This window comes from Rhododendron vialii, chromosome 3a, assembly GCF_030253575.1.
Source record: "Rhododendron vialii isolate Sample 1 chromosome 3a, ASM3025357v1".
Taxonomy (NCBI): domain Eukaryota; kingdom Viridiplantae; phylum Streptophyta; class Magnoliopsida; order Ericales; family Ericaceae; genus Rhododendron; species Rhododendron vialii.
In genome coordinates this window covers 35331209-35343482 of record NC_080559.1, presented here as the reverse complement: position 1 = coordinate 35343482, position 12274 = coordinate 35331209, and the positions used below count along the sequence as shown (strand labels likewise).

Below are 12274 nucleotides of genomic sequence, written 5' to 3'. Positions count from 1 at the left end.
TATTCAAATGATATGGGTTTTCGAAACCTTTGATGGCAGCTCTCTCTACCTGTTTTATTCTCTAACCCATCGTCCTTATATAATCAGAACATACCCGGCAATCAAAAAATCTCATGCCATAATAGATTACCGCGCCTTGCAATTACCGAAAGATTGTTTCCATCTGCAGCAAATCCTTACCATGTCCAGCAAGTCTTTCCATGAGCACCTATTTCTTTCCTCATGAGAACAATTCTTTCCTTTCCTATCTGTACGAAACAGTCACTCTCAATTACAATTCCTTTTATTTCCTAAACAGACACAAAAATAAATAAAATACAACTCAATAAATGGGATACAAATAAATGTGTTTTGTCTTGGAATTTGCCAACACAAAGAGACCGTGAACCATGGTCCTAACAATCTATACCAAATTCACTGATAACTTTTACAAAAGGTTTTACATATCCTCTGTACATATACGTTTTTGATCTCTAGTAGTGAAAATACTTGGTTATCAATCAGCTTGCTAAACATATCAGTTCATATCTGGTTCGCAACTCCTTTCCTTTTACACTGAAAAACACTTGCTCAAAAGTCTAAACGAGAATGACAGCCATATGCTTATCACATTGTCTTCACGTACTTCTGTTTCTAAAATCCAAACCGTAACAATTCCCTCAACCCCTTGGTCGGGAAAAATGTGCATTTTCAAATCAACGGTATGTCAAATTAAACGGCAACCACTGGATCTCTTTCTAGCACACATGTTTGGAAATTCTTCAAGTATCTCCATGTCCTTTACAAGGGGTCTTTCATGATTGCAGAGTAAGCATACCAATGGGATATGTGGGATCAAAACCCCAAAAGCACTACTTTTCATCATAAGCAGAACCATCTTCATCATCACTGGCCTGGTCTAAGGCCATAAAAGTCCTCTCCATATCTAATACTTCCAATTCTCATTTTCCCTACCTTGAGTGATGGAGTTTGGCATGCATCATTCCCTCTCAATAGCTCAACCACTTCCCTCATCGTGGGCCTCTTCTCCACCCCACTCTGTACGCAAAACAGCGTTATGGATCGCTTGTTTCAGTTGATTTTCACCCTATGAAGAAAAGAAGTGTGCAATTTAAGTCCGTAGTTCACGATGGACTTGAGTAAATTGGGCTAATGATTTTTGGGCTTAAGTTAGCTGGTTAAAGTGAAATGGGCTGCTAAATCCTTGTTGAACTTCGATATGACACCATTCAAACATAATGCCCTTCATGATCATCGGGACATTGGAGGCATCTACACCAGTTTTATTCGCATATACAGCCTATCTACAAAGTAGTAGTAAGCAGAACACTGTGCTTATTGTTCCAAACTTGATTAATGGATGCCTCTATTAAAATCAAAAGGTCGTACTAGTACTGTGGAAGTGCATTCTCTGTCTGCCGCATCTCTCTCACTCTGTGTGGGTATATTGCTAGTGTGTACTGAAGTTCTCTTTTACTATCTACGACAACTTCTTGGTTTTCCAAGGAATGACTTCTAAGGCATGTAATCGATTTCCTCAAGACGTTATTAGCCTCCACCGATTCGCTTCGATGTTCAATTAACACTCTGTTGAGGAATTTAAGAATTTTAATAATCACAAGGTTAAGATTCATCAATACATCCAAACCACCACCTCCATCTAAACAATCGGCCACCTTTTGACCAACTTTTCATAAGCTAAACATTATTATTTTCGTTGTGTGTGTTCATCACTTTTTTAGTACTTTGATAACTGTTTTTATCATTATATAATTGGTCATGATTCGATTTAAAATGAGAGAGATGCAAGTGTTTCACCAAAATGAATAGTTTTTTGATCCACCAAGAATAACATGGTCACATCTTTTGATGTACATTGAATTTTTACGTAAACAACTTGGGTTAGAAAGTACATTTAGCAAGCTTTTTAATGGTCCAAATCACGTGCAAAACGGAGTTCGGGAGTATCCAGGGCAAGCCCTTAAAATTTGACCCGTTTTGCAGCTTTGAGGATGCGCCCGGGCGCATTGAAATGCGCCTGGGGCGCATAAACTTGCGCCTGAGGCGGAATAAAGTGGCACAACGGGTCGAACTTTGCCGACTTGTCCCGGATGCTCCCGAACTCCGATTTGCGCATGGTTCAAACTATTAGGAGGCTTGTTCAAGTTACTTCTAACCCAAGTAGTTTGGATCAAAAATTATTTGCAAAGTAAAAGAAGTGAATATTTTATCTTCAGTTGTTCAAAAAGCAATTCATTTCAGTAAAATGCTCCTATATTACTCATTTTAAATCGTATCAAGACCTATTATATATCATAAATAGAGTTTTTAAGGTACTTAAAAGTTGTTAGAATCCAACCATGAAAACATTTAAGTTTTGTTTATGAAAAAGGGGTAGAAAGAATGCTAGTACAAAAATCGTTGGAGCCTCTAAGGCTAAGACACGTTCCATGAGTCACCAGGAAATCGTGTCATCCTCGATCGCCTGCACAAACAAACAAAGATTAACCCAAATACTTTCCTAATACACAGAGATTCAAAACCCAATCTTGGAAATATATCTTTCAACAATTCTGCTACTGTAACCCTTCCCTTGTTCACAAGAATGTGTAAGTGAATTAAAAGCAGGCAAATGCTGATGATGACGTACCTCTAAACAGATAATGCTTGCTTGCTGAATCTCTTTGCGACAAGTTGTGGTAGGTTGGGACATTTTTGTTCCCCAAAATTTGATGACGCCAAGCACCCAGCAGCCACTTCCTTCCACACTGGCTAGTGCTAGTGGGGGTTAATTGAGTAGTATTATCAAGAGATGTGGTGCATCGAGATTTGAGAGTCAGAATCTAATCAAATCAAGATTTGAATTGGCGCAATAACACTCCTATGTCGTCATCTCCAAGGCATCCAATTTTGCATAAACATAGAACTAATGAATCCCTCATATATACGACGAGAAAAGTGAAGATATCAAGCATGCTTTCTCACAGTAAAGGAATAATAAGTAGTATTTGATTCATAGAATAATTAGTACTACCATTGATAGCATACATATAATAACGTATTCTAGTACTTTTTCTCAAATTTATCAAAATTAGCTGTCCAATAAATGCGGGTCTAGATTCATAACAAATCACTTTTCACAACCCGAAGTGATGGCCTAGTTGTCAAGGCTTGAGAGTTGGAATTTGCTCTCTACCAAGTTCTCATATTCAAAACTTCTCAGGTTCTATCAATTATTTCGAGACCAGCCCATATGGAGCTGTCCTCTGACTTAAATTCGGCTCCCCGCAAGTGAGCAGTGGAATTGGAATCGGTGACTCTGTAGTGTAGGGGTGCATTGCAAGGCTGTAGGATATCATCCCAGCTGTCCAAGAGTAGTTTAAGTGGTTCGAATTTAAAAAAGACTCACCCTTAAAAGTATTTTTAAATCCGGACCATTGATCGTTGAGATAGATATATGGTTGGGATATTGCACGTCACACATGTAGTGCAAAGGTGTACCACAATGTTCCCGGATCTGGTGGATCAGGCCCCAAAATTAGTCGAAGTGCATAAACTGACCCGAATACCAAAGTTCAAAAAAAATAAATCACCATTCTCTACACAGTTTGTTAAAATCAATTATGCCACATACACAACAATCCAAAAACAACCTGTCGCATAGGTGTGGGACCCACACAACACCAAACACAACCTCTCACGTATATGTGTGGGCCCCACATGATGTATGTGAGAGATTGAGTTTAGTGTTGTGTTTAAAATGTTGTGTAACTAGATTTTTTGAAAAAGGAAAGTATTTTTTTTTTTTTGACAACAAAGAAAAACTTCATAGATAAATAAAGAGTTACTACATTCCAAAGTCAGTGCAACAAAAGATACAAGAGGTAAAAACATCAAGCATGTTTAAAAGATACGAACTTCCAGAGCAAAAGAATCCTTGAGAACTCATCCGTTGTCAAATGGATAAAATGTATCAGCTTCAGAATGGATTCTGAAAGACGCTCCAAACTTTGCCAAAAGTATTGTGTTTCAGTTTGATCATGAAACTTTCACTTGGGGCTACCACATGACCACAGGTGTGAAATGTGAACAAAACTGGGATAGGATAATACAGAAGCTGGCATTTCAATAACTCCAACACAACAGATCTTCATCTAGCTGACCCCAAGTAGCAATTGTATTTTGCTATGTTTCAGGTTTCCACACAGCCTCAAACGGTCACTTGTCATCTACCCAAATACAAATGTAGCGTCATTCATAGTCCACTATAGTATAATATTCTCCGAAAGTATATATTGGCATGGGTAGTAGTATTTTGGAGGGCTCTATTTCTCGAAACAAATGTTCTCCGAAGGTAGAAAAAATAAGATTATTCATAAAAATCATTTTTAAAAAATCTTAGCTTGCCGAACAAATCTATCTGAGCCGTCGAACCGTTTATTGCCGAGATGAAATCTGAGCCGTCTGTTGCCGAAATTGGACAGCCCGAAAGGAGACAACACCCATAGGAACTACAAGGTCCCCAAATTCTTCTTCAAGTCCAAATCCTACTTCCATCTCATTTTGTGTGGAATATTTTGACATGGAAGTATACTCTTTTGTAGTCGTTTTATTTCAAAGGAAAACATTAGAGGATGCAGCATCATTCTTCTTATCCAGTTGTGTTTTATTTATTAACTTTCTAAGATAGTAAAAAAGAAAAGAATTACCCAAAAAAAAATGTGCAAAAGACAGCTCAACTCTTCCATTTCACCTTCTCCAAAAGATACTTACATTTCCGGAATTTCCAAAAAAGAAACACCACAAGAAAAGGCAATTGCTACAAAAAAAACCCTGACCAAGCAACAATCCTGAGCGAATTTCGGCCTTTCAAAAATAAAAAGAAGCAACAATCCTGAGTCAATGATCAAACAAATCAAGGGACCTGATCCTCGGCCTCATGGATTACCATGTTCCCTACCTGTACCTGATCTCCCCTCCCCTCTTTCCTCTTTTCGTCCGTCCGATCAGAACCGTCCAATATATCAGCCTTTTCGCCAGTACCTGAACTAACACTCCCAAAAGAGGAGTTTCTGCTCGAGACGGGAGTGGCCAAAAACGTGGGCTTCACTTGTCCGGCCATAATCACCAGGATTTTCTCTTCAAACACCGGGGGTAGTTTTCTTTTCTCGTCGGCATCGGCTTCCCCGAGCTCGACGTCTCTTTCGGCGGAGTTGTTGTTGTTGTTGTCGTCCTCAGCGTTGAGGTGACCGGAGAGCTTCCAGTAGGAGCAAGCAAGGATTAGGAGTGCGAAAGCGATGAGACCCAGCATCGCCGCAAGACCACCGAAGAGGTACGGTACTGGAGAGTGCCACGGTGACCGTTGCGCCAGCGCCGGTGTTGGTGCGAGAGGAGCATCTCCGTTTATCATTTTCAGCTGAAGTTTTTAGAGGAAAAGGGAATGGTTTCACGAGACTAGTGTAGAGAGAGAGAGAGAGAGAGAGAGAGAGAGAGAGAGAGAGAGAATAGAATAGAATGGATTGAGAAGACAAATATGGGATTTGTTCAAGTGGTATTTATAGCCACAAAAGCTAGAGGGACATAATGTTTTAATACCTCAATCAGCTTACACGCATATTAACTACTCCAAATACAAAACTTAAAACATTAGGATACAATGTTCTAAAATATATTGTATGTCTGAAGGAGTCTTTTTAACGTTAGGATACATGCAGTCTTATAAATAGAACTCGCAAGAATTGATAACAGTTTCAAATACAAAACTTAAAACGAAACAAAGCCCTATATTCCAGGAGGTCCTGATCACCAAAAAACCAATTGATTTTAAAGGAAATGATATTAGACACCCTCATTTTTTAAAAAAGCCGCCCCGTTGTCATGTTCTTGTTATGTAAAATAACTAAATGAACATGAAAGTGAGTATATGGTGTGAAAATGTAACAACTCGAATTTTCGACCCAAATTTTTTTTTTTTATAAGATTTACAAATTTTATTCCGGCAAGATTATTTTTAGTAAATTAGTTATAAAGATTTCTTTTAGAATAGGTTCCATTTGTGTATTGTGTACCACATACACCATAAATTTTTTCCAAACCAATTTTTTCTTCCCAGCCGTATGCCTCTCTCTCTCTCTCTCTCTCTCTCTCTCTCTACACCAAGCCATTCATCCCCTTATTCCTATTTTTAGGCTAATCTTTTTATCTTTTCACAACCATTAAATACGACCTTGTCCCCTTCCTCCTTGCACCCCACTCCACCCCACCTCTATATTTTTAGGTTCCATTTAGTCCTTTAAGTTATTAAATATAATATTTAAGCACCTCAATTAAAAAGGATGTTACATCAAACCCGAATTCTGTTCACACCACGCCCCATCAAGTTCCGAAGCATCCCAGCAACGTCACCCACTTGTCCGAAGTCAGTCCCGAATTAAAGTCTATCGTTCCGTTCGGCCAAAATTCACCAAAACCGTTCGCTGGATTTTTTTTCGATCGAATTCAAGGTATTATAATCCTATTCAACCCTTCTCTAAGTATATTTAAGTGTTTTTAAGCTTAACCATATGCCTCAAATGGACCCATGCATCAAAACCATCGCGAAACAACAAAAAAATCGATTCTGCTTTCAACCTTACGGCTGGGCCTCCCACCGCGAACTTGGACCGGTTGCATTAAAAATGGTTCGAAACAATCTTTACGACCTTCCGAAGAACGTTTTGCCACCCAAACTATTTTTCCTAGACTCATCGCATCTCAAAGATGATATCTTGTTAATTTTATTATTTTTACTTAATTTACTATTTATTGTTATTTTTACAGTATTTCCAATTAAAATTATCTTATGACCTTATGAACTTTATTATTAATGCCCGAGTAATTTTATTTATACTTCTTACCTTCCGAAGATGAAACGTTATTAACCTCGACCTATTTTATTTATTAAATAATTTATTATCCATTTATTTTACTTTCGACAACTTTTTTAATATCTTTATTTAAAATAATCCCGCGATCCTCCGAACCCAACTTTTGACATTCAACTGGTTGCATAGGACCTTTAGGACTCTTATTAAGGTCATGTTAATTATTCTAATATTTTTTTACCTAATTAATATATTTAATTAGTTTTTAATCAAACTAATTACTTAGAAATAATTAATGAGAGCCTAAAAAAAATATTTTTTTTATTTCTTTTAAAAGTTCTTACTTATTATCATCTTGGCCATACGAGATTAAAGGCAACGGCCTATTCATAAAAAGTTGCGTGATTGCATTACTTACTAATTGTTTTGTTTATTATTTGATTAATTGTATGTTGCACTACTACTTGATTTGAATGCTAGATTGGACCCTAGAAACATGGGGTGGTATGCGAAATAGAATTCACTTAGACGGTGCTAGGTAATGGATAAATTGAGAAGTTTTTCTTTTTAGAGATTACCTGCAGGCGGAATTTTGAGATGTGATGAGATTTATGATGAGATTGAAACTGGCAGGAGTCCAATGACGAATTTATAGATTGGCGGGAGTCCAGTGATGATTGTGAAGTGGTGTATAAGATAAACGAACCCTAGTTGTGATTCAGGCATGATAAGCTTTCCCTTTGTTGTAGTTATTGGAGTGCACACTCGGTAAATAACTTAGGTGTATCTGCGACAGCAAAGGGAAGTGATCTCATGGGACCGAGCATGGCTAGCGGTTGGGGAGGAAAGATCTCGCGGATGAGATCTTAGATTACGCATTAAGTTAATGGATAGTAATAAACCGGTTTATGTGGAAAAAGCTCTGTTTTACTTTTTCGCATTACTATTATCCTGTTATTTGCTAGCTATAAAGTAAGAGGGGTGGTTGGGTTGGATTATTCTACTGGGTGATTTATCACTCACGGATACATCTGTGTCCTGGCAAATCGTTTGCTTCGGCGATCAATTTGCCAGCGGCGCAGGATTCAATGGAGGGGATTCTATGATAGTGCAGTTCGACACGAAAAGAATATCAGGAACGGAGATCAAGTATGTTCGGGATTCGTGTCAAGCCTAGAGTCAGTTCTGAAGTTAATGTATTTTGATTTAGTAAATTTATCTTGAGATTGTAATAGCCAAACCTTTGTTTTGGAAAATTTTATTTATTTAGCAAAATTTTCCTAAAGAATTATTTTATTTTGCTCCCGAAAAATCAGGGCGTTACAGAAAATGATCGAAATGTAAAAATAACTAGGGAAAGGTACATAGTAATTTTGCGGTTGAAAATGTTATATTTTTCTTTGATATTTAAGGGATTACAGGGTACTATCAAAACATTTGAAGGATATCACTTTTAAATTGTATCCCCATGGAACAACACGTGACAAGAAATACATTTTTTTCGCTTAGTTTCCTAAATATCAAAAAAAAAAAAAAAGCACTTTTGTCAAAATAATATATATGGCCGTGGCACATTGTTTTGATCATAAAATTATCTTGAGATGAGACTCAACAATTGGCCCCAACAGCCCATTCATATTATGCAATTGTTTTCTCCTTTAAAGAGTGATAGGAACTTTTGGTGATTGATGGGGTCATATATTTTCTATCTAAGAATACACTAAAATCAACATCGAACGCAAATTGGGTAGTGGTGCATTTATTCCATACTTAATCCAGAGCTGAGACAGTAGTACTTGGAATCAATTTTAGTGGGTTGGCTGCCAAACAAGGCTTTAGCATCGGTCAATATCACATCTGAGGGACAATGTCACTGTGCCCACCGTACGAATACGGTACGACATTCATTTCTTCGGGACGTACGCGTTGCGCTCGAGCTCTCAATCTTCACTCTCACGATTCTAATGGTTTGTTTGGATCACGTGTTTGAAAAACGCTTTCACGGCATACTTTTGTTTCTTGTTCTTTTGGGGGTAATTAAATTAATTAATTATGTTTATTGTTTAATTTTCGGTGGGTCCGTCCATAACTAATGACGTTGCGATGTTAACAGAAATTGCTTTGGTGGAAGGTAATTATGTTTACCACTTGTGAGTAGGACCCATTACATTTGAGTATGTCATCTTCGATCTAGCAGCTGGGAAAACTAATTGAGGAGTTCAGATTCTTTTCAATTTTTTTTTTAAGTCGGAGAAAACAAAAAGTTATTAACTTCTGATTCCTTTCATTCTGCCTCATGAAATCGAAATGTTAGATTCACTTCACATTTCGTACTTGCACTATGGTGATTTCTTTCTATCTTTTTTTTTTTATAATGCAAGGTGTTTCGAGTCAGCTTGAGCTCACTTTGAACTATTCCTATAGCCCCTTCTACAGTCGTTTCACACCCTTACGGGTGAGGATGAGGTGGTTCCGAGAGTTGTTGGCATGATTTGAATAGTTTGTGCCTTAATTGCTTGTCTGCCACCGCAAATCACACGTACCCGTTTTAGTCTTCTTCTACATTATTAACCATTTCAGTTTTGCAACTACGACCTTAATGCAATGCTGAGCTTGCAACCATATCTCTCTCTGTCTCTCTCTCAACATTAATACACTTAATTGGAACACGTAAAGTAAATGCACCAAAGTATCCGTTGCTTCTCACGGGATTCGTGAGGGCGAGAATGAGATGGGGTCCGCATGAGATTTTTGGAGTTACAATTTTTGAAGTTATTGAGAGAGAGAGAGAGAGAGAGGGAGAGGAGTAATAAATTTATAAGAAATTGTGCTAAAGAGAGAAAGAAAGGTTCGGGGAACCCCAAGTGAACGAAGACGAAAAAATGCAATAAGACTCGATACCAGTAACTATTTAGTGCCCTGGAGCACTGTCACGTCCCTTCTCAGGCTCCTCCAGCAAATCACAAACTCTGTCTTGGATCCCACCACAATATGTGGTAGAAAAGGGTACTGGGGCACCACACGTGATACCTCAACACCCTTCTCCAGTGTCTACAAAGAGTATTGGGACACCACGTAACGGTGCACAAGATGGTTGAATAATTTTTCGAGCAAACCTTCCCGACCAAATGAACACCTTCAGACCCTATAAAAGGAGAAAGCTAGGCTAAGAGAACAAAGAAACAAAATTAGCGGAAGATGAAATCCAAAAAAAAAAAAACACCGAGAAATATTTTTGATGTAATGAGTAATAATGAGTGAAGAGAGATAGATAGAAAAAGTTATCAAGAACCGTGCAAAGAGTAAATTTTTTATTCTCAAAGATGGAAAATGAACAGAGCGGAGTCATCTTCTATATATATATTTAAAAGACTTTTGCGTAGACTTTTTAGGCTTTTTACAAGCGTCTTCACATTGTCAGCTATTGAAGACGGAGTTTCCATGGGCATGGGCCAATACAATCACCATCCAATATGGCCTCTGCAAATATTTAGCGTAACCCTGATGAGTTCTAGGATTAGAAGCATCATATTAATTATTAGTAGTATATGTTAGACTTTTTCCCGCATCCCCACCCAAGCCATTCAAAGTTGATTAATATATTTAACGTGGCGTTTAGTAGATTTTAAGAGATAAAGCTCTAGAAATTAATGTATAAGCATTTTTTTTAAATGCAGGATGTACCAGTCCAACTCTCTCAAGCTTACACGTGAAGATGAAGTGGCTTCAAAAGTCGCTAGAAAGAAGAGTTGAAACTAGGACCTTTGGAGAAAACGAACCCTAAGTTCCAAGTTTTTTATGACCAAACCAGCCCATTCGGGTTATTGGATTTCTCGGAGAGTTTCAATCTATAACCGATTGGCCATAAGTGGGAACCTCTAGATTATAAATCTCAAGAGATTTGGCCAAGTGGTTGTTAGAGAACAATAAGTGCGCCTTAGCCTCCTCCATGAGGTCACAGGTTCCATTCTCACGGAAACCGAACATTTCAAACCTTGGGGCCACCAGGGTTTATGCCCAGTCATTACCTTTAGGCCCCAAAATTAGTCGATGTGCGTGCAAGATGGCCCGAACATCCGATTATAAAAAATAAAAAAAACCGCTGGATTATATAACATGAATCAGGACGTTTCTAATCGAATCAAGTACGTAGATAAGCTTAAGAATAACTTTGTTTGCGTATCCAGTAATAAACTTGACAATGCGATCGAATTAACTTTTGGAAAGTGGGATTAGCTCCACCTCGATTGTCTTGTTTTGGATGCTTAACTAAAACTAATCGATGGCGAAGTGGGTTACCACCAGACCATCATTGCTTTTGGGTGCTCGATATATTAATCTCATTTCTCTAATTAACTTAATTAGCTCTTACAAGTAATTAAGGGAATCAGATTAATTATGATCAATTATATATCTCAGTATGAATATATAGTAGTAGTAAATGTAATCAAATCCGGCCTGTTTCCTAATTGGACAATAGGGTTCGAGGTGATAGGGATTAATTATGTCATCCTAGCTTGTGATTAACTTGGCTTTATTCAAAGCTATATATGTATATTCTAGTAATTAATTTGAGGAAAAGATTTGGGGGCCACCCATTAACAACTCCATTGAGTGGGATAATGTTGGAATCTATTGGCACAACACATAATATATATATTCTTATTCTTAAACAAAAGAAAAGGAAAAGGAATATTAGAACAAAAAAGGATAAGCTAGCTATACAAATACAAGTTCTCTCTCCTCCCACATATGAAAACGATTACATATACTAGCTTTTTGTTATCACCACTAATTTGTGGATTTGGATTGCAATCGCATAATTTGTGGTTTTAGTTAGTTGAAAGGTCACAAGCATATAGGTTAGAGAATTTGAGGAAAACTGCTGGCCTAATTTTTTTTTTTTTCCAAAAGTTTACGATTTCCATTGATAACAAAGAGCTTACAATATAGGGCATATTCTTTTCGAGGGAGAAAACAGCCAATCCAAAGACCTACACCTCCAAACCCCATACACGCACGTAAGAAGAGCATCAATGCAACACCATACACCAACTACTACATCTCATATAACCCAACTCACACACACCAACACCCAAAAAAAAAAAACGACACCCCCGAACGGTGGGACTCCCGCGAGGGAGAGACACAGGGACAACCAAAACAAACAAAACCAGAACAAACCCCAACAATTGACATGATCGGACACCGAGAGACCACGCCGACCTCGCCGCCTTTGGAGAGAATGAAGAAGACCGATCTGGTGGTCAAAAGACCACCGAGGAAGAAGGACGCCAACACCATCGCTGATCGTCACCATTGCTGCAGCATCCCGCACCATTGTTGCAGCATCCCGCACCATTGTTGCAAACACCAGTTTATGCTGGGCACCGAGCTCCAACGCAAAATAA

General features: G+C 38.0%; 1 protein-coding gene across 1 annotated transcript; it reads right to left on the bottom strand.

Annotated features, from left to right (window-relative positions):
* Window positions 1-4720: 4720 nt before the first annotated feature.
* LOC131320876 (protein GLUTAMINE DUMPER 3-like) lies at window positions 4721-5523 on the bottom strand. The gene has a single exon (XM_058351770.1). It carries the CDS (start codon window positions 5408-5410, stop codon window positions 4916-4918), a length of 495 nt encoding a protein of 164 aa, XP_058207753.1. The 5' UTR covers window positions 5411-5523; the 3' UTR covers window positions 4721-4915.
* Between the last annotated feature and the right edge of the window lie 6751 nt (window positions 5524-12274).

Bases quoted from the DNA above. Each gene is read 5' to 3' on its own strand.
- LOC131320876 (XM_058351770.1), bottom strand. From the start codon at position 5,410: ATGATAAACGGAGATGCTCCTCTCGCACCAACACCGGCGCTGGCGCAA.